The sequence below is a fragment of the Lissotriton vulgaris genome, chromosome 1_1 (assembly GCF_964263255.1).
Source record: "Lissotriton vulgaris chromosome 1_1, aLisVul1.2, whole genome shotgun sequence".
Lineage (NCBI taxonomy): Eukaryota > Metazoa > Chordata > Amphibia > Caudata > Salamandridae > Lissotriton > Lissotriton vulgaris.
This window is the reverse complement of record NC_141685.1, coordinates 952,155,020-952,177,228: the sequence shown is the minus strand read 5'-3', so window position 1 is coordinate 952,177,228 and position 22,209 is coordinate 952,155,020. Positions and strand designations below refer to the sequence as shown.

The 22,209-nt window shown below is 47.9% G+C and overlaps 1 protein-coding gene across 8 annotated transcripts in view; it reads left to right on the top strand.

Moving 5' to 3' along the window:
* Positions 1-22,209, top strand: part of BAZ2A (bromodomain adjacent to zinc finger domain 2A) — a 1,275,716-nt gene that overhangs the window by 372,852 nt on the left and 880,655 nt on the right. For all 8 annotated transcript variants that reach the window (XM_086959424.1, XM_086959462.1, XM_086959400.1 and 5 more), the window contains one exon: positions 17,914-17,975. In XM_086959424.1, the coding sequence (XP_086815550.1) occupies positions 17,914-17,975 (62 nt within the window). The remainder of the gene's footprint in view (positions 1-17,913; positions 17,976-22,209) is intronic.

Sequence of the window (22,209 nt, the reverse complement as noted above, 5' to 3'; positions counted from 1 at the left end):
CACAACTCGGCAATGCAATTGAGGAACCGGTTCTGCTCTCTGGGAAACCCAGGCTTCACAGGTGTTCTTGAAGTCGTGTACTTTATATGTACCAAAAATAAAATACCTTCAAAGTAGATCCTTAGCTTTGTGTCCATGTTCCTGGAGCTGAAGCTAATTACTTCACACGGAGCCCCGAGACAGTTGTCAGTTACATGTCCCTGAGCGATCTTAAGAAACGCTCAAAATGTATTTGACTAAGTGGAAAACTGGGGACAACTCCCCCCTTGTGAATGAATATAAGCCTAAAGCCCGGATCACATTGTGTCAGGAAAGCAGGGCATTGCGAAACATAAGTGAAGGCACGCAGAAAATAAAATCGAAAAGCGGCTGCCATTGCTCAAGGGCAACGTTCCGAGAATGGTGTGTGCAGCGGCCATCATTGCAAATCAAATGAAAGTGAAAGTGCAGACGGCATGGAGAAAGTGTTAAGTGTGTCAGCAAGCATGTGGTGAAAAGCAATCAATGTTTAGGTTGGGGCTCCTGCTCCTAGATTAACAAAAGATGGTGACACAGATAGTAATCAAAGTCCTTCCTGCCGGACTGGTAAACTGATTGCTGAAGGAATGTTTCCCACAAGGAAACAAATCATGGCAGCTGCCTGCTGTTTCCACCTCCCGGGACTTAAGCAAACTACTTTGAAACACACTATTTTTTATATATATAACTTTCATTGTAGTTGTGCACTTTTGAGCACTCACGTGTCTTTTCATTCCCATGTCACTAGTGCACAAGTATCATTTAATTAAGTAACAGTAACAGCGCTTAGACACGTTAGGAATGTGGTATGAAGTGTTATATAAAAGACGAGTTATTGATATTATAATTTGAAACTCAGCCTTTGCTCTCACGTTGTAAGGACTCAGCAGTTTTAAATCAGAGCCACATTTCAAATATATTCTTCGCATTTCCCAATAAAACACAGAATGATCAAAGAGGCTATATATATAACCCCTATACAGATCTTGGTGCTCAAAAATTCATTAAACTGTTCAGCATTCCACTGTACAATCTCATACCTTTCGTCTTCACAAACTCCAGAATACTGCAGACCTTGGGATGTCAACGCGCTGTAATTGCCTACCAATGTCAATTTATCAACCGTAGAAGGATAAAAGGCAGAGTCGGCCCTTACACGATTCAACCCGTCCACACCAGATGTCAGCAACGAGTGTTGAAGCCACTAAGCAAACTACTTTCGAACGCACTATTTTTTATATATATATGGAACTTTTGTAGTAGTTGTGCGCTTTTGAGCACTCGTGTGACTATATTCCTGTGTCACTAGTGCACACGACCCTGCCCTCTGCAAATTTCTGAAAGAGCACTTGGTGGGCGAGTGGGCATTAGGAGTACCAAAGGGCCCATGCGGGAGTGAGGTGGGAGGGCACTACGGGCATCGCTAGAGGTGGGAGGGCATGGCTGGAGGTGGAAGCGAGGTGGGGGTGCTCTGCCGGCATCGCTTGAGGTGGGAGGGCATGGCTGGAGGTGCGAGGGAGGTGGGGCCACTGCGGGCTTCGCTGGCGGTAGGAGGGCATGGCTAGAGGTGGGAGGGAGGTGGGGGGGCACTGCGGGCTTCGCTGGGGGTGGGAGGAACGTGGGGTGGCACTGCAGGCATCACTAGAGGTGGGAGGGCATGGCTGGAGGTGGGAGGGAGGTGGGGGGCACTGCGGGCTTCGCTGGAGGTGGGAGAGAGGTGGGGGGCACTGCGGGCAACTCTAGAGGTGGGAGGGCATGGCTGGAGGTGGGGAGGGCACTGCGGGCTTTGCTGGAGGTGGGAGGGAGGTGGGGGGCACTGCGAGCATCGCTAGAGGTGGAAGGGCATGGCTGGAGGAGGGGAGGGCACTTGCGGGCTTCGCTGGAGGTGGGAGAGAGGTGGGGGGGCACTGTGGGTTAGCTGGAGATGGGAGGGAGGTGAAGGGGCACTGCGGGCTTCGCTAGAGGTGGGAGGGAGGTGGCAGCACTGCGGGCTTTGCTGGAGGTGGGAGAGAGGTGGGGGGCACTGCGGGCTTCGCTGGAGGTGGGAGGGAGGTGGGGGCACATACTCTAACATACTAAGTTTTAATTTAACACACTTAATGTGTGCATGATAAAACATAGCACGCAAGCCAACATTTTCAAATTAGATCACAGGGAAGAGGTATGTATTAAAGAATATTTAAAGCAATGTTCTAACTTACTATCTATCTAATGTTCTCCTCATGTATCACTACTGCTCCTATTGTGAAGCGCTTACCTTCAGGTAAAGTCCCGCTATATAAAAATGCATAAAATAAATGTAAACTAAAATAAATAAACTTAGTGGGAGCGAATAGACTTTACACAGGGTTAGCGGATCCTGCGTACAAAGGGCCTTACATTTTATAGGCATAGTTGCGAACAGTTTTTCAATGTAGTGAATGGTTTCATTCCACTATTGTGACGTCGCAAAGCTGAGACCTCTTCGCCGCCCTTTAAATGGTCATCAACAAGACAATGAGGTGGAGCAGGGCGGATAAAACAGGATTAAACGCAGAATTTGCGCTAACACTGCTGTGTTTAGCCGGGACGGCGCGGACGCCATGGGTTAGACTGTGAGGTAAACAACAATGAGAAACTGCACAACAAGGGCTGATGAGAGAGGATGGGACAGTGCTATATTTAAAAAATATATATGTCACTGAAATATCTTCAACCTAATAACATCAGGAGTGAGACATATAGTGAAGAGAGTGAGGCGGGGGAAAGGAGGAAACACGGGGAATCGAGAGGGAAAGAAGAGATGGCGAGGCAGAGGGAAGGGGAGAGAATGAGGTGAAGTAAGAGGGATAGGGAGAGACAAAAGGAAGACAGACTGCAACAAACAAGACGGAGGGCATTGCTGTGGGGAGGGGGGGTAGGAGAAGTGCGACACGGCCGCAGCAGGGGGCGGAGCGGGGAGAGAAATGTAATTGACACGGCCGGCCGGTCGTGAAACTGAAAGCATGGCCGGCCGGCCGTGAAAGCCTTTGATGCGGCAGGGGAAAATGCGAGACGGCGGGAAGGGGGCGGAGCGGGTAAACAAAGACGGACATGCACGCGCCCGTGACTTTTAAGGTCAATGCGCATGCGCATAAGCTTAATGCGCATGCGCATTGACCTTAAAAGTCACGGGCACTGCAAGGAATCGCCACGATTCCTTGCAGTGTGGATAAAGAGTGGATAACTCGCAATACTCTCGCCTTGCTCGATGCGCATGCGCATCGACAGGCGAGACCTAAAAAGCTGGCAGCTCCGAACCCTGAGAAGCACCAATTCTCTCCTCCTCATACCCCCTCTCCTCAAAAAAAGCTCCTCGCAATCCCGCTCCTTCTCTGGCAATGCCCCAACCATCTGGAACAACCTCCCCAAAGACAGTCGCTGTAACCCCTCCTATTCCAACTTTAAAAGAAACCTCAAATTACACTTCCTCACTAAATATTTAGTAATGTAGCCCCCTGCTCTCCTCTCTGTATATTTGTTTCCTTCATCGTGTTGCTGCCCTTCTGAGTCCGCCTTGCAGACTGTAAAATAGCTATATATTTTGACAATTTTGTTTCCTGTAATTGTCTTTCTGCATATGTGATCTGTACTCCTCACACTTTGAATTCTCTAAACGATTCCTCTAACGTGTATATAACCTAATATGGAACTTGTGTTGCTGATTTACTGTGCATTTTCCTGTTATGTAAAGCACTCTGATACCCTTGGGTGAAGCTAGCGCTATATAAAACCTTCAAAATAAGGTGATAACCATCACGGAAACAATTTTGGGTATTGACGTAGAGACAACTTGCCTCTGAATCCCTTGTCAGCCCCAGATGAAAGCATAAGGTCCAATGGGTGCAGGTCTCTAATTACTTCTCCTGGAATCTCTCCTAAACCCCCGAAACTAGTACCACCAGAGATAGTCTACAGGGGGGATAGACTTGAGTTAGTATCCCGACTGGAGGCAACCAGTAATTGTTTAGCAAATGTGGGGGAACGTGCTAGTAATTCCCTCTCCACATTTGGCTTATCGTTCTGAAACGATATACTCATTAGCCCCCGAGGGATTCCCATCTCCCCAGTAGTTACATCTGCCCAACAGAGCAAGGCTTCCCCATTTCATGCTCTCTTGCCACTACCTATGGCAATTGATTCTGGAGGTGAATTACCAACAGTACATATTGATCACTCTATTTGCCCACAGGATATAGTGGTGGCTGATAGGCCTAATATGAGTATTATGAGCTGGAATATAGCAGGCATTGCCAGGAAAATAGACCTTCCAGACTGGAATACCCTGGTGGAGTCTTACACTATTTGTATCTTCCAGGAAACATGGAGTCTGGAACCTAACCATCAGGTTGGCTATTCAACGTATTTTGCAGTTTTGTCACCATCGGGGAGGGTTCGGCCATCGGGAGGGGGGGCTCCTCATATGGGTGAGCCCTTCCCTGGGTTGCAGCATCACCCAAAGCATAGTAACTCATCAGACATTCTTAGAATCTCACTGAGAGGCCCGGGTAGTGGTAGGTCTCTTGACATATTTAATGTATATGCCAGGGGCACTAAAGGTAGTTCTTTATCCCCCACAGTAGCACTGCTGGAAAAAGCTCTTGGCGATTGCTGTGATGGCACGCAAGTATTGATTGCAGGCGAATTGCACGTCTGAGCCCCTTGCGGCTGAAGACATCTTAGATGTTACTGAGGATGATTCCAGGAGGGGTATACCAACATTAGCTGTTCCACCAATAATAAGATGGACGCAGAGGGCGATCCAGTTGAATGCTATGACCCTGGAGTTCGGTCTACGAGCATTAAATGGCAGGACTGCTTCAGACCCCTTGGGCGCCCACACGTACAATAGGGCGAATCACACGTCCAGGATTGACTACATTCTCCTTGACTTAACTCTCTAGCAATTTGTTCAGGATATGGTAGTAATACCTACTGTAGACAGCGAATTCAACTTGCTGTCTTTAACCCTAAAGCATTTGTGGTTAGGACACAACAGCTTAGCTTCACCATGTAAAGTAAAGTCTCCACATGAAAAATTATTACATCTAATTGTGGAAGGCGCCTTAAATGGTCCAAAGTCGCCCTAGATGAAGCAAAAGTCTTGGCTATAGGACAATTATTGGAAGTCTCGCTAAGCGAGATGGAGACGTTCCCCTTAGAACATTCTGACCCCTCCAGAGTTACCTCACTGTTTCAGTAGACCATAAATTCGGTAGGAAACCTATTCCTGGTACAAACGCATGGGGGCAGGGCAATAGGGCACCAAAGTCCCAAGGTGAAGCAGGGTTGGTATACACTTAAATGCAGACGGAAGAAGTCTGCTCTAATCAAGGCTGTCAAGGCGAAGTCACAACCCCTGATCCAGCAAGCCAGAAAAGATTATAATTGGGTGGTAGCGAATGCCAAAAAAGAGTGGCAGGACACATATTGGCAAACACTAAGAGAGGCCAGTGCCGGGCGGGACGCAGGTCGCTTTTGGAGCGCTATAAGGGCAAGGAATAGGCCCGATAGCGAACTCATTACTTGTAATATTACTGGTCAGGCTTGGTTTAACCATTTTTCTAGCCTGTATTCTTGCCAGCTAGGAGCAGCTACAATTTCAGCTTCTTGTAGTCCCCGAATACTTTCCGGAGAAAACACTGTATTCCCATTTACAGTTAAGGAGGTTGAATACGCGATTAGCTGTATTGTGCCCTAAAAGGCAGCTGGCCCTGATGGTATCCCTGGGGACCTGCTCCGCTCCAATTTGCCGAAATGGGGGAAGCTTATTCATATCTTACTTACTGCAATTGATAAAGGTGCCGCCATCCCCGAATCTTGGAAGGGGGCTGAGGTCGTCCCTATTTCTAAAAAGGGCCAGAGGGAGGACCCTGCCAACTACCGCCCAATAAGTTTACTGGATTCTACACAGAAGGTTGTGGGAAAGGTACTCGATAGAATCCTCCAATGGGCTAAAGTTAATGAGGTTCTCTCTGATTTTCAAGCGGGTTTTAGGGCTGGCACCGGCACAATAGAGCAAGCTTTCAGGTTATTGCTAATTTATTGGAAGTGGTTTACAGGCAAAGGCAGTCTTTATCTTGCATTTATTGATCTAAAGACTGCCTTTGACCTTGTGCCCAGAGGACATCTATGGCGAGTGTTGTCAGATATGGGGATTCCCTCCAATATCTTGTCTATTCTAGTGAGGCTACATAAAGGTAACTTCACGCAAGTAAGGTGGGGCACCGAGGGGCAGAAAACGAATAGGATACCGGTGGGGAGAGGGGTCCGCCAGGGTGTGTTCTTGCCCCAACCCTTTTCTCACTATACGTGAACGGGGTTGTTGAGCATCTACTCGAAAAGCCATCAGACGCACCATCCCTGGCGGGGGAGCGAATCCCTACCCTCTTATTTGCCGATGACACGCTCCTAATATCTCAGACCCCGGTGGGCCTTCAAGGCCTCCTAGATAACTTTCAGGCCTTTTGCAGCGAATGCGGCCTACTAATAAACACAGACAAGACTAAGTACTTGGTGCTAAATCCCCCGAAAAAACTTGGGCGATTCCCCTTATTAAACTTGTATCCCTGGAGAGGGTCACTGTATTTGATTATTTAGGTATCCGTATTTCGGATACCATGCAGTGGACCCCACATTTTTGTAAAATGTTGCTAAATCACAAGAGGGTTACAGGAGCGCTTATTAAAGTGCAGCGATCCTCCATGTCTAGACCCATCGCTCCTGTTATCGACATTTACAAGGCAAAGGATGTTAGGTCTGCCCTGTATGGTGCAGAGCTTTAGGGCACTTCTAACATAGATTTATTGACAAGGTCTGAAAATAAGTTCTTAAGGGGCATCATGTCACTTCCGCAGAGCACCCCAATGATACCCCTGCTGCTTGACCTAGGATGCCAACCCATTAATGATCTGGCTAAACTCCGGCCGTACGCGAAGGGTAGCGGAAGTAATGTCAATGGTGGGATGGCAAAAAATAAAATGGCTTAAAGATGTCAAACTTCTCCTTGGCAAGCTAGGTCTCAGCGAAGCCTGGGATAGTCGGTCTTCTCCTCCTAAAGACCCTCTACTGGAAATGGGCCACCACTAGAACTAGCACTGACCCAACCCTTGGCAGGCTAACGGAAGAGTTCCTAAGACATAAGGATGTACCATCCCGGGAACTCTACCTAGATATGTTATGGAAATCTCATGATAGGGCTCTATACTTCAGGTTCAGGGTAGGGGCTCTTCCAGTGCGCGCCTTAACTGCTCACTGGAAGCCCCCGTCCCAGACAACCCCTTCTGTCAAACTAGCATAGAGACTGTATTACACATCCTGTTTGTCTGACCGGCCTATGTATGCCCAAGGCAAAAGTGGCTCAAACCTATATGTCGGGCTATGGATACCAGGTATTCAAACGAGGCACTTCGTATCTTAACATCGGACACTCTGCCACTGTATGTTTGTGGTCTTTACAAATTTTTATCGTGGACATGGTCCATCAGAGCTAAAAAGCTAGCATTAAATGTTTAATCTGTTTTTTGTATGAATGATTAATTTTAATTCCCAAATTTTTAATTCTGTTTTTATTCTCTTTGGTATTTAAAAATCTAAAATTTTTAAAAATGCTTGGAACTAATGGTTCACAAAAATGTGATTCTTGTGTAAATGTTTTTATATCAATGTGATGCTTTTATGATATGACCTATCGAAATAAAGCCTTTGAACTTGAACAATGTTTGCTATGAATTATGGTTGAGATTCTTAAATGCGTGATATTATATGTTTGATCTTAATTGTGATTTTATCTTATGGACTCTAATGTGATTTTCTTATGTGCTTTTATGATTGTTTCACATGTCAATCGAATAAAGCTTTCCTTGACCTTGACCTGATTGATTCACTTAAAGCAGAGTAACTAGAATTATGAGTTTCTGCAGCAGCAGCGTTTTCCACATAATTATGAATTTACTGCATTTGCTACATAATCTATCATCTGCTTCATAATCTGCAGAATTTAGCCCAAAAACTGATTCCAGCTTAAATGGAACAAAAGTTACTTAAAACGTGACGAAGCAGCGGAAGGACTTTTGCAAAGATTGCCTGGTAATCTTGTAGCTGCTTATTGCTGTATTTGGGTGTTACACTGGTACTAATGAGGTGAAATGTTGCCCCAAACAGCATAACCATGCGTTAAAATGTCAAAATAAGGAAGTAATGCTAACCACAAACTGTTCTGCATTGTGCCGCATAATTGATCTTTTCTTCCTGCATAATTTATTCAACCCTGCCGCATAATGTGGTCCTCTCCTGCTGAATAATTCCAGTAGGCATGCTTAAAGCTTCATGGTGGCAAATATTTATTCTGTTTGAGGTGTAATGTTGGGGCGTTATCAGCTGAGTTCTGGAATAATGGAGACATAAAAATGCATTAGATACAGTCTGATTACTTATTATTAACTATATTTTGTACAAAACGTGTTTTTATCTCAAACACTGCATCAATTTGCAGCAGCCTTGCTTAGACTATGTGAAATACTATTTTAAAATAGGGACGTACATATTTACAGTGCTTTCCGCCACAGGCTGGGACCTTACAACACTATAAACAGGGCATTGGAATTATGTGGCAGAAAAGGCCAAATTATGCAGCAGGGTTAACAACATTTTACAGCAATCAAAGGCGAATTATGCAGAATAATGCTGAACATTTTCTGTTGGCATTAGTGAATTTTTTAACCACTTTTTTTACACTGTCCTTGCATATTTCCCTCTATAAGTACCAGTTTAGTACACACATATAGCAATAATGCACTTATATTCTGTGAATACACAAAAGGAAGACTTTGTTTTAGCAACATCTTTGACCCTGCCAGCACAGTCAGTGACCTCTGACCCCAAGCCACTCCGATCACAGTTTTGACTTGAAGGGCACTGAGCAAATGGAAACAGCCTGGAAATGCAAATACATGCCGTACTTCCAAGCAATCTTCATTTACATGTGTTTGCAGAGGAATTTGCGTCCCCTTGGCAACCCATCCCCCCCCCCCCAGGGGGGCCCGCCCACAGTTTGAAGACCTCTGTACAAGGGACTTACAATGGTACCCCAGTATGTCAATTGTGGGATGTACAAAGTGCTTACCAGAGAATTTGGAGGAGAGAGCATTGCCACTGGGGTCCTGGTTAGCAGGATCCTAGTGAACTACAGTCAAAACACACTGAAACCAGGCAAAAAGTCGGGAAATCTATGCCAGAAAGATCCTACTTTCCGACAGTCATAAGCATGAATAGTCCCGCCCACATACATGGACCTCAGAGCGCTTCTTCAATATATATTTTTTTAAGTGTAGACTTTTGTCTTGCTTCCGGAAGGCCTGCAAAAATATTTAAGAAAGAGAACGATTATGCAACCTATATACATAGGCTACAATGGCCGAATTCTTCATCATGATGTCCAAAAAGGGCCAGACTAAAGTATTTGTGTATAATTTCAAGATGTTTTCGCAAACAGCGTAAATCTCCTTCACAAACCCTTTTTTATGATAGAGATGGAGAGCAGGACAGTGTTGCCCCATAGGCTGTCATTATATGGCTACACATAGCATCTGTGCCTTTAAGAACCCAGATGCCACCAGTAGCCCATTATGCTCAGCAGGTGGTAGTTGGTTCAGTTCTTTTTTCGGCTCCTGCTGATAGGACCTTGGAGCATTGAATTCGGCCATTTTAGCCGTTTCCTCATCAGAATTCTCTAGGAGAAATTGGTAACAGCACCCTTATTTTACATTTTTTCATCTCTCCCTGCCTTTTCCATTTGTTTTCTGACAAAAAAGTGAGGTGTTGGTCAAATAAAATGCCTTCATCTGAAAGAGACATGTTAGTGATAAATTCCTTACCTTAGAATCCCCAGGGGTCAGACTGGATCCGGAAAGTTTTTCGTCAGCAGTACTCCTGCGCGTCCGTCGAAAGTGCCGAGATGATGACACGGAGACTACTTAGGCGCCACCCATGCGTGCTGACATCAGTTCTTTCTTTTTCTGCGCCAGCAATCGCAGCTCTGGTTAGAGCACATACCCTAGTCACTTTTTGACTAACTTTTTGGAGACTTTTATCTTAACTTCTTTTGAGTCTTTGACTTCTGGTGCAGCGTAGGGATGCCTAGGTTTAAATCCTGCGGGGCCTGCCACCGTACGATGCCGGTGGCCGACCCCCATGGCGTCGTTCTCTGTTGTCTGGAGCGCGACCATGACCCCCGGTCATGATCCGACTGTCTGGCCATGGAAAGCTGCTAGTGGCCCGGCAGTCGTCTCTGTGCCGTTCCAGGTCCAGGGGTCGATCGAGGGACCGACTGCAGAGCCATCACCATCCCTCCTCGGGGTCAAAGTCTTCACACTCTGAATCGGGTAAGAGATGTCATAAGAAAAAGTCGAAGAAGCTTTTGCGCTCGCCGACATCCCCCTGTCGGACTCCGGACGAGGGGGCCAGGGGTGCTTCCCCTGCGGCTCTGTTGGAGCCTGAGAGTCCCGCGGCCTACCCACCTTATCCGGGTCCGTCGGCGACTCCGGCCCAGGTGCAAGAATTTCTTGCTGCCATGGACCGCCTTTTCAGGCCTCGGGCTCCCCCTCCAGTGCTCTTTGGGGCCTCGGTCCCAGCTGATGGCCCTTGCTTGTTGCCGGCTCCACCGTCGCTGGCCCCGACACCGCAAGGTCCTCCGCCGGGGGCTCCGGGACTGGTGCCGCAATGGGTCCCGTTTGTCTCACCTCCACCCTTGCCCGGGTTCTCAGACAATTTTGCTCCGGGTTGGGACTTTAATTGGGACATGGAGCTAGATCGGCACTGTTCCCGGCGCCGTTGGATCATTTGTATTCCCCTGTACCTCCGCCGCAAGAGGAGGAGGGGGACCACTGGGAGGGGTCTGAGGACCCTCTTGCACAGCAGTGTGAGTCTGAACAGGAGTGGGCGGAGGAGTCGGAAGATGCAGGTGGCCTTGACTTCTCCTCTGAGCCTGGTTTCCTGTCTGCTCCTGCTGTCATGGAGGAGGGCGCCACATATACTGTGGTGCTCCGTAGAGCAGCTGAGGCCCTTGACCTTGATCTGCCTACTGTCACTCTAAAAACTAACCTCCTTACTGAAGTTCTTCAGCCGGAGGCAAGTTCACTGGAGCCTCTGCTTCCGTTCAATGAGGCATTAACGAATGTTTTGATGGGCACCTGGTCTAGACCAGCCACAGGGATTCCTGTGGATAAGACCATGGCCAGGCGTCATCGCCCGGCACCTGGTGACCCTGCCTTTTTAACGAACCATCCAACTCAGGAGAGCCTGGTCATCCAGGCCTCTACTTCCCAAAGTGCATTCCCTACCGCCCCACCGGATAAGGAATCAAAGAAGCTGGAGCAATTGGGCAAGAAATTTCCTCTGCCAGCTTGGGACTGCGGTCAGTCAACACCGCGTGCCTCTTGAGCCGGTACGCTCACGCTGTGTGGGACAAGGTGGCGCAGGCGCTGCCCCAGTGTTCGGAGGAGGTTCGGGCTGTACTTTCCCAAGCTGTTGAGGAGGGGAAAAGACACAGCAAAGTTCGCAATCTGGTGTGGGCTGGACACTGCGGACTCTCGGAGTAGGGCGATCTCCACGACAGTGGCCCTACGTCGCAATGCCTGGCTGCGGTCCACGGGGTTTTCAGGGGATGTTCAGATTCCCTCATGGACATGCCCTTTGATGTTACTCGCCTGTTAGACGATAAGGCAGACCGTGCGCTGGGTTTCTCCACCACGCGCCTGGCCATGTCTGCCTTTCGTGGCCATAGAAGGGGCACCCCTACACCTTCGTTCAGCCAGAAGCCTGCGCAGAACCAACCTCAGCGCGGCTGCGTACGTGGTGGCCGATATGGCGGCACAGGGGGCCAGCGTGCGGGTCAGTCCACCTCCGCTCCCGCAGCATCCGCCTCAAAGCCTTCCTAGTCCGAGCTGTGGGGTACACCCCACTCAGGTGGGCGGTGGGATTCAACATCACCTCCTGCCCTGGCGTTCTGTCACTTCGGACAGGTGGGTGCTGCAAATCATCCAAAGGGACTACTCTCTCCCCTTCGAGTCTGCCCCCCCAGCCGTGCCACCTCAGTTCCACCGCATGTCAGGGGATCACTTTGCGCTTCTCCAGCAGGAAGTCATAGCCTTCTTGGCCAAGGGGGCCATCAAGCTCGTTCCTGGGCCAGAAGTAGGTTGTGGTTGTTATTCCCACTACTTTCTGGTCTCCAAGAAGGAGAAAGGGTGCCTGGAGTCTTGGAACTCAGGAATGTCAACCGCTTCCTCCGGAAGGAGAAGTTCAAGATGTTGACTCTGGCTCAGGTCTTGGCTGCCCTGGAGACTGGATGGTAGCGTTGGACGTGCAGGACGCATATTTTCATATCCCCATCCTGCCGGCCCACCTGCGTTACCTGCGGTTCACGGTAGGCCAGCAGCATTTTCATTTTGCCGTGCTCCCCTTCGGCCATACCAGTGCCCCTCGGGTGTTCAAGTAAGTGATGGCAGTGCTTGCTGCTCACTTGCACAGATCAGGGGTTTCAGTCTTCCCCTATCTCGACGACTGGCTGTTGAAGGCGGGCTCGCCCTAGGCAGTAGTTTCCCACCTCCAGACTACGGCTGACCTCCTGCATTTACTGGGATTCTCCATCAACGTGCCGAAGTCGCACCTGAGTCCATCTCCGCAACTCCCTTTCATCGGAGCAATTCTGGATTCAACACTGTTTCGGGTTTATCCTCCTGAACTGGATATTCAGGCTTTGAATCCGATCTTTCAGCCTCTATCCCGGGTTTCAGTCAGGATGACCCTCCGACTCCTGGGCCTGTTGGCCTCCTGCATCCTGCTAATGCAACATGCCAGGTGGCATATGCGGGCTCTGCAGTGGGACCTGAAGTTCCAGTGGGCACAGCATCAGGGCAACCTGTCCGATCACATCCAGATCTTGGAGGGCACTGCACGACAATTGCAGTGGTTGCTCACGAATCTCGATTGGGTCAATGGCAGATCCCTCTCCCTTCCCCAAACTGAGCTCACAGTGGTGATGGATGACTCCCTCCTGGGATGGGGCAGCCACTTGGGACAGGCGGAGATCAGAGGCCTATGGTCTCCTGCGGAGTGCTGGACCGATATCAACCTTTTGGAGCTTCGGGCGATCTGACTTGCACTGAAAGCATTCCTTCCCTCTGTCGAGGGAAGTATGGTGCAGGTGTTCACGGACAACATCACCGACATGTGGTATTGCAACAAGCAGGGTGAGGTGAGGTTGTGAACCCTATGTCAGGAGTCTCTGCGCCTCTGGACATGGCTGGAACATCAAGACATTACCTTGGTGGTTCAACACCTGGCAGGCTCTCTGAATGCCAGGGCGGTCAAACTCAGCCGCCGGTGCATGATGGATCACGAATGACGTCTGAACTCTGAATTGGCACACGGTCTCTTTCTGCAGTGGGGGAGCCTTGGTTAGATCTATTCACCACCAAAGATAATGTGCAATGTCATTAATTCTCCGCGTTGGAATTTCCAAGGCGGCACTTGCTCTGCGACGCTATTCGTCTGCGGTCTGTTGTACGCCTTTCCGCCTATACAACTTCTGCCCAGAGTGCTGAAGAAGATTCGGCGCGACTGGGCCCAAGTCATTCTTGTGGCTCCGGATTGGGCACAAAGATACTGGTATCCTGAGCTACTCAGCATGGCGATCGATCCCCCGGTCCGACTACCTCTTCGGGAGGATCTTCTGTCGCAGCAGCAGGGGACGGTCCCCCACCTGAACCTGTCCAGCCTCCACTTCCATGCGTGGAAATTGAGCGGCGACAGTTGACCTCTATTGATCTTCCTCCCGAAGTCTGTGATTTCATTCTGGCAGCCAGGCGTCCCTAAGACGGTATTCTGGCAGCCAGGCGTCACTAAGACGGTATACGCCTGCAGGTGGAACAAGTTTGTGGCATGGTGCACAGCGAAGGCTGTGGATCCCCTTTCTGCCCCTCTTTCTGAGGTCCTTCTGTTCCCTCTTTCTTTGGCCCTGCAGGGCTCTGCTCTGGGCACTATCAAAGGTTATCTTTCGGCCCTCTCCGCCTTAATACAGCTTCCAGATCAGCCTTCTCTTTTTAAGTCCCCGGTTGTTAACCTCTTGCTCAAGCATTACACACACGTCCCGTGCCTTTCATAAAGCCTCAATGGGACTTAAAACTTGTCTTGACCTATCTGATGTGTGCTCCATTTGAGCCCCTTCATAACTGTCCATTCCCCGCAGGCAAAGGAGACAGGCATTTACTCCAGGTACTTCTTGGTGAAAAAGAATGACAAATACGATTTCAAACCCATACCCGATCTCAAACTAGGCAACAAGTGGATTTGGTGAGAGATCTTCGAGATGTTAGCATTACATCAAATCTATCCCCAATAACATCAGGGAGATTGAGTTTGCTCCATCGACCTGCACAATGCATACTTTCACATTTCAGTTGCCAGAAGTATTGAAACTTTCTAAAGTTCGTTGTGGGACAGGACCGTTGTCAGTACACTGTACTTTCATTTGGCCTAAAGTCAGCACCCAGAACATTCTCAAAGTACATGACCGTGGTGGCAGCCCATCTAAAAAATCTTCTTCTACCCATGCCTCGACGACTGGCTCATAAAGGTTTAACTTCTCAAGAAGCCCAACTTCATTTCAATTAGACTTTCAATCTCCTTCAACGGTTGGAGCTTCACGTCAACCTCAAGAAGTCCACACCAACTCCCGTTCAGACTTTGCATTACTTTGGAGCCTCCATCGACACCAGACAGGCAAAAGTGTGTCCTTCGAAAGAGCGGCACTTCTCGATACTTCAGAAATGTCATACTGTCATGAAAGTATCTCGTCCAATGGTGAGGGCACTATCATCTCTTCTCGGCTCAAAAGCCTCATGCATCTTCCTCACCCCAAATGCTCGCCTCCATATGTGACCTCTCCAAGAATGTCTAGAGTACCAATAAAACTCACTGACTGGCAATTGGGAGGACAAGATCAAGCTGTCCATACATGCAAAACAGTCTCTTAATTAGTGGTGCTCTCCAGCCAATCTTCTGCAAGGCATGTCGCTTTACCAACAGGTCCCCTCTCAGACCATAGTGACAGATGCATCACTACTAGGTTGGGCAGCCCACACGGATCACCTCCAGATTCAGGGTATATGGTCACAGAGAGAGATGACTTATATCAATCTCCTAGCTCTCCATGCAGTTAATCTCTAGCGCTCAAGGACTCTCACCCATCCATCATTCACGTCCATGACCCTACTTGTTCAGACAAACAATAGAACCACCATGTATTACCTCAACAAGCAGGAGGTACAGAGCCTTTCTCTAGAGGCCCAGGCGATTTGGAAATGATATTGGTCATTAACCTGAAAATCACAGCTACTCACATCCCAGGTGTCCAAATTGCTCAGGCAGATGCTCTCAGCAGCGTTCTAGATAAAAACCAAAAATAGTTCTTGCACAACGAAGTTTTTACGAAATATCTTCCAAATGTGGGACACCCCAACCATCCACCTGTTCGCCACTGAGGAAAATGATGCGGCTTCGCCTCCAGGAACTGCCATCCAGGGACGCTGGGGAATGCCCTATCGATCGACTAGTCCAGAAAATTTCTGTACTCCTTTCCACTGATTCCCCTGATCCCGGCTGGCCTAATCAAGCTGTCCCACTTGAGAGCCAAGATGAGCCTCATAGCTTTAGAGTGGCCACGTCATTGATGGTTAAAGACCTGTTTCACTGGTCCCAGCATCCACATTTCAGGCTACCATGTAGACCAGACTACTAACGAAATGCGGAGGCCAGATGGTTCACCCCTATCTCTTCTCCTTGAATTTGGCTGCATGTCTCCTTAGCTAATGCAGTATGGTCATTTGAACCTTCCACAAGACTGCATGGAGATCCTCAAGGAGGCGAAGCGGCATTCCACCCAATCCACATATGCCTCCAAGTGTACGATATTTAGCATTTGGTATTCCTCTAAGAGAGTGGACTCTACTACGTTCCAAGAAGATGTCATTCTTCCTTACCTTCTACTCTTGGCTAAATCTGGCTTGCAATTCTCTTCTATAAGGGTTCACCTGGCAGCTCTTACTGCCTACAGAAACTGTCCTTCAGAAACCTTTTTTTCAAAATCCCAGTGATGAAGGATTTTTTTTTGTTGAAGTTTTTAACCCCGTGGGCGCGGCCGCGATTCTGCGCCTTTGCGGTTGTTTTGAAGAGTGGGCGGGTACATGACGGCCCCCAGCCATCATCCGCACACGAGCACCGTGATGCATGACAGTCATCAGCATGGAAGGGGTTAAGGTTTCTTCTCCAGTTAGGCGTTCCCAGCCTCCCTGGTAACTTAACATAGAACTTTCATGTCTTATGCAGGATCCCTTTCAACCTATTCCCAGAGCCTCCCTGCAACACTTTTCTTAAAAAAACGCTTTCCTTGAAGTAATAAAATCAGCTTGCAGGGTTAGCGAGATCCAAGCACTGTTCTCATGAACCATACACAGTGTTCCACTCTAGCAAAGTGGTCATGAGGACTCACCCAAAATTCCCTCCTAAGGGGATTTCTGACTTCCATGACAACCAGACCATCTCATTACCAACATTCTTTCAGAATACCTCTACTCCAGTGGAAAAAACTCTTCATTCCCTGGATGTGAGGAGTGTTTTGAAATTCTAGCGATAAAACACGGGACATCCGCAGATCAAACCAATTGTTTATCAACTATGGTCAGGTCTGTATGGGTTTAGCCACTTCAGCACATTCCATTTTCAGATGGATAGTTTCCTGTATTCGGTTGTGCTATCAAAAAGCTATCAAAACTCTCTCAGCTAAACGTAAAGTACACTTTACTAGACGTAAAGCGGCTACTACTGCTTTAATGAGAAATATCCCTATAGCTGATATTTGCAAAGCAGCTATGAGGAGATCGGGTCACGCATTCACCAAGCACTATTGCCTAGACTCTGATTCTAGAGCAGCTGCTCAAGTTGGGCAGGCTTCCCTCAGAAATCTATTTGGTTAAAGGTTACCTTACTTGATCCTCTGTCTTCTCCACCACTCATAGTTGGGTGGGCTTGCTACTCTATTTAGGGCTTATGACTATACATGGAAATCCCCTACGAGAGAAGAAATAGTTTCTTACCTGCAATTCATATTCTCTCAACTCATTCTCCTCCCCGGTGAAATGGACAGAGGTATCCATGGAATCTACATATTATCTTACATCGTCTTAAAAAAAACTGAAGCAACTGCCACCTGCTGCACATGATGCGATACTGGTAGTCTCTGGGTTCTTAGGGGCAATGCCTGTTTTAGCCATATAATGACAGCCTATGAGGCTACGCTGTCCTGCTCTCCTTTATCTCTGTCATAAAAAGGGGTTTGTGTGAGAAGTTTATGCTGTTTGCTAAAACATCTTGAAATAAACACAGATACTTTAGTCTGGCCCTTTTTGACTTCATGATGAAGAATTTGGACATTGTAGCCTATCTATGTAGGCTGCATAATCGGTCTCTTTCATACGTGTCTTTGCAGGCCTTCCAGAAGAAAGGCGAAAATCTACACTTAAGAAGATATATATTGAAGAAGTGTTCCAGGGTCCCCTCACGTAATAGAAGTTACAGGTAAGAAACTATTCCTTTTGCAGGCACTGTGTAAATGTTTCTTAACTATGAGATATTAATTATCTGTGAATCTGCCCCTAAATGAAGACAACAGCTTCACTTTGGAGTACCATGGTGGCAGATTTGCGCATTCACTTGAGCTTCTGCGAAGGACATTAATTATTAGTGCTTTAAAAGCTGAGCTGATTCAAGTCACATAATAATTAAATGCCTTTCTCTTTTCCCCACATGTTTCCACATGTTTAGAAGAACTGAGCACTGAAGACAAACTGATGCTTCGGAAAATCAAGAGGAGAATGCGAAGAAAGGTATAGCTGTACTCCGGGAATTCCACTATGAATTGAAGAGTACCTTTTTGTGTCCATAACCTAGTGTTATGTCTCCCTTGCGATGTGGCTATATGATCTTGATCATTTTTGCCTTTGTCGCAGAGCTTTGGGATCTAATCATGGGTGACATACTTGGGAGGCTGGTTTAGTAGATGGTGCACACCTACTTAAGTGATGCACCTTGCACTAATCCATGTAACCCTTACAGTGATTCTGTGGTCTTTGATAACCATAGAAAGCTCCCAAAGTAGTAGCTGTGGAGAGCAGCATTCAGGCTTATCTTGAAGGAGTGTTAAGCAACTTTTTTTACCAGTTTAATCCTGTAGTGTAGGTTAAATGAAAAAGTACCACACAGTGTGTATATAAAAATACCTATATTTATTATACAACACTCACTAACATATTGGTATGTCTCCTACCTGGAGATATCAACAGAATACACAAAAATACTTCAAATGCAGTGAGGTACGCAGCACAAAATACAGTGGTCTCCAGGGGAGACCAAACCATATATTAAGAAAGTGGAATGCAAACTGCGTAGGAGGACAGGACTTGAACCAGCAGATCCAGAGGAGCCGGGGACACAAGGAGCCACTCAAGGTAAGTACCCCTACACTACACAAATACTCAAATACTATACTACCCTACACTACTCAAACACCTCTACACTACACTACACTAAACCCCTACCCTCTAAACGTCCTTCCCCCTTTGCACAGTCCTGTCCCTACACTCTTACACTACACTGCATGACCCCCCGGACACTACCCTAAAACTCTAGCCTACACTACTCAAACACCTCTACACTACCCTAAACCAGTACCCCCTGCACATCCCTCCCCTGACCCCCTGTCCTGTCCCTACTCTCAAACACTACCCTTCACGACCCCCGACACTACTTTAAACCCAAAAACAAAAATAAACACTGCACAAACAAAGCACTACAACCAAAAAGACTACCCCCTGCCCAACCCTAAAAAATACACAACCCACTTACCTCTCTCTCCACATGGTCCCTCTCTTCCCCTTCATCCGTGGTTCCTCTCTTCTCCTGCTTAATGCGTCATCATAATTGCACGTCGTTGTTTGGAAATGGAAGCGCCTCCTTTTCCAAACAATGATATAGATAGTCTGAAAAGTAAAGTACTTTGCGAAGTAACAGTAAATGCTAAGTAAAGGCATGCTAAGTAAAAAGATTCATACAAAAAGATCCTGCGAAGTTATAAATGCGTAGTAATGGTAATGCGTACTAGTGCCCGCTAAGTAAAGGTAGATTACCGACGGAAACCTCCGTAGACTACAGTGGAAGACTTTGAAGAAACTGTCTCTGGAGAAGAAGGTGAAGAAGTTTGATGGATTCTAGAAGTGAAGAACCTGCAAGCAGAGGGGACAGAGTCTATGCCACTCGGAAGTGACAAGAGTCACAAAGACACAATGCACAACAAAGTTGGGAGGTTCCGAAGTGTCGGTGGGGACCATGCTGCTGCAGCTGTGAAGACCAGGCAATGCTGGGGAAGACAAGGAGCCGTGCACAAGCCATCCCACGTCTGATGTCTTTAACTAGGTGGTCGGTGTCGGGCAGGAGCAACAACAAGCCTTTGTAGCCGCAACTGGTGTGGGGAACGAAGAAGGAGCAATGTTGGGACCAACAAGGTCCAAGGGACTCGCAAACAGCAGGATAGTCGGTGCAGGCCCAGAGCAAGCAGGGGAGCCCACTGAAGCAGTAGAAGACCCTTAGGAGGACCCTAAGGCTAAAGGCACAGGAGACGCAAGAGGACCTCGAGCAGTACACCAAAATGAAGGCCCACGGTGCAGAGGATCTGGTGAGGACGCTGAGCTTTGACGTTAGAGATGCTCTTGGTTAGAGCTTAGTGTAATGTAACGTAACGTAAATATCATTACCTAAAGCGCAGCTCATGCCCGGAGGCGTCTTGGAGCTATAGTATTCGATCTCGGGCAACAGAAGCAACCACTACGGGTTAAGAAAGAGGGTAAAGGTGCTTTTATCAACCATGTGTGAAAAGCCAGGTTTCTAAGGCTTTTCTGAAACTGAGTAAGGAAGGAGCTGTTTTAAATTTTTCTCTTAAACTGGTCAGGTCTGAGTCCGTGCAGAGATTTAAATGCCAGACAGAGGGCTTTGAACTTGCATCGCTAAATAACTGGCAACCAGTGCAGTTATCTAATGGCTTCTCTCGCTGATTCGTATTTGGGAATTTTAAAGATAATATGGGCAGCAGCATTTTGCAAAATCTAGAGTCTATTCACAAAGCCTGATGTTAGAGTGAGGTAGAGGCTATTACAGTAGTCAATCCTTGTAAGGCCCATACCCATGGTCACTGTTTTTAAAAGTTCTGGTGGCAGGTATTTTTCGATTTTTCTTACCAACCTTATGGAGCAAAAGGAAACAGAAGTAATTTTATTAACTTGCTCTTTGATTTTCAGTTCACTGTCTAACATAACTCCTAGGTTCTTTACTTTGGTTGAGGGTGTACGCAGTGAGTCCAGCTCAGTCTGCCACCAATCCAGTGTCCAGAGAGAGGGTATATTTCTGAAGATGATGATCTTGTCTTTGAGGCATTCAGCTTCAGGCAATTGTATTCTATCTTGTTGCTTACCTTGCTCATACATAAGCTGAATGACTCACCTGGGCTGTTATCACTGTTAGTCAGTGATACCACAATTAGGATGTCATCTGCATACGAGGCCAAGGTTAAACTGGCGTTTTTGGTGATTGACGCAAGTGGCATAACATAAAGGTTAAAAAGTGTTGGGCTAAGTGCTGATCCCTTTGGAACTCCGCACAGCAGGAAAAACTGGCTAGAAACGAAATTTCCCATTGCCACATATTGTTGATTTATCAGAAATGATTTTAGGAGATCTATTGCTGTGCCTTTTTCCCCAGGCCCTAGAGTTGGTCTACTAAGATCTCATGGCTGGCCGTGTCAAAGGCCACAGAGAGATCAAGCAGAATCAACACTGTCGTCCCTCCCTCCCCCTGTCAAGAGCTTCTCGTATTTCTTCCGTTGCTACGATTAGTGCAGATTCAGTACTATGATTTTTTCCAAATCCGTGTTGCGTGTGGTCCATTAACGAATTAACCTCTATGTATCCTGAGATCTGTTGGTTCATAATTTTCTCTGCCAGGTTAGCAGCGAAAGGGAGTCTCGATATAGGGCTATAATTGCTAGGGTCCGCAGTGTCCAGATTCTTTTTTAGGTCTCGCGTCAGCGAAAGACCTATTGCTGCTGGCTTGCCGGAAATGTTGGACAGGGGATGGGCACGCGCAGTGCCGTCTGCGATTTCATTGCGTGTGCATGCACGTACAGCCCTGCGCATCTCCTATCCCACATTCCCAGAAAGTGAATAACACATACAGCAACACTCGCGCATGTGCACACACACACGCGCGCAACAGCCACACTCATGCATGCACACACAAACACGCAGGCACACACATGCGCAGGGTGGAGTCTGAGTCTAGGGAACCTGCTACTGCACGGGCACCCGCGGTACCTCCCTCTCACCTGCTTCCGATAGCCGCTGCTCACCATCATATCTGGAGCACCGGGTCCTTGGCCCCGATGGGTGGGCGGCCGGGGGCGACGCGGCCAGGGGCAGGCTAACAACTTCCAGCCTGCTAACTTTCTGCTGCAGGAGCGGCGGCTGCGGTGCACGGGCGGGGCAGGACGGAGGGCTGCGCAGGATTCGTAGCCCCTGCCCTTCGGCCGCCTCCGGAGCTCCGCCCTGCTAGCACGCAATTGGCTGAGCGCCCCTCAGTGCTGGCTTGTCCCCAGAGCCACCTGCTGTACCGTTTGCTCCTCTTGTATTTTGTTTGCTCACAATTGTCCCTTTTGCCTCATGTACATTAACGTTTGCTTTTGTAATGTGCTCAGATGTAATGTTCTCTTGTATCAGTTCTGTTCCTATTATTAAGCGCTCCGACACCTTCGGGTAAAGTCAGCGCTCTATAGAAAAACGCATAAACAATAATAATAATAATAAATAACACAGAGCGGCCGCGCAACGTGCGGAGAGTGGGTACCATGCAGCTTTCGGGCACCCCGTGGCCGCTCTCCTAAGGATGGAGGAGAACCAGCAGCTGGTGCTGCGCATCGATGGGACAGTGCAGCCCTGTGGTTGGGAGGGGAGCAGCCTGCGGTGCGAGCTGAGCGGCTCCGAGGCCTCGGACATGGGCGTTTGCGGGGCAGTATGT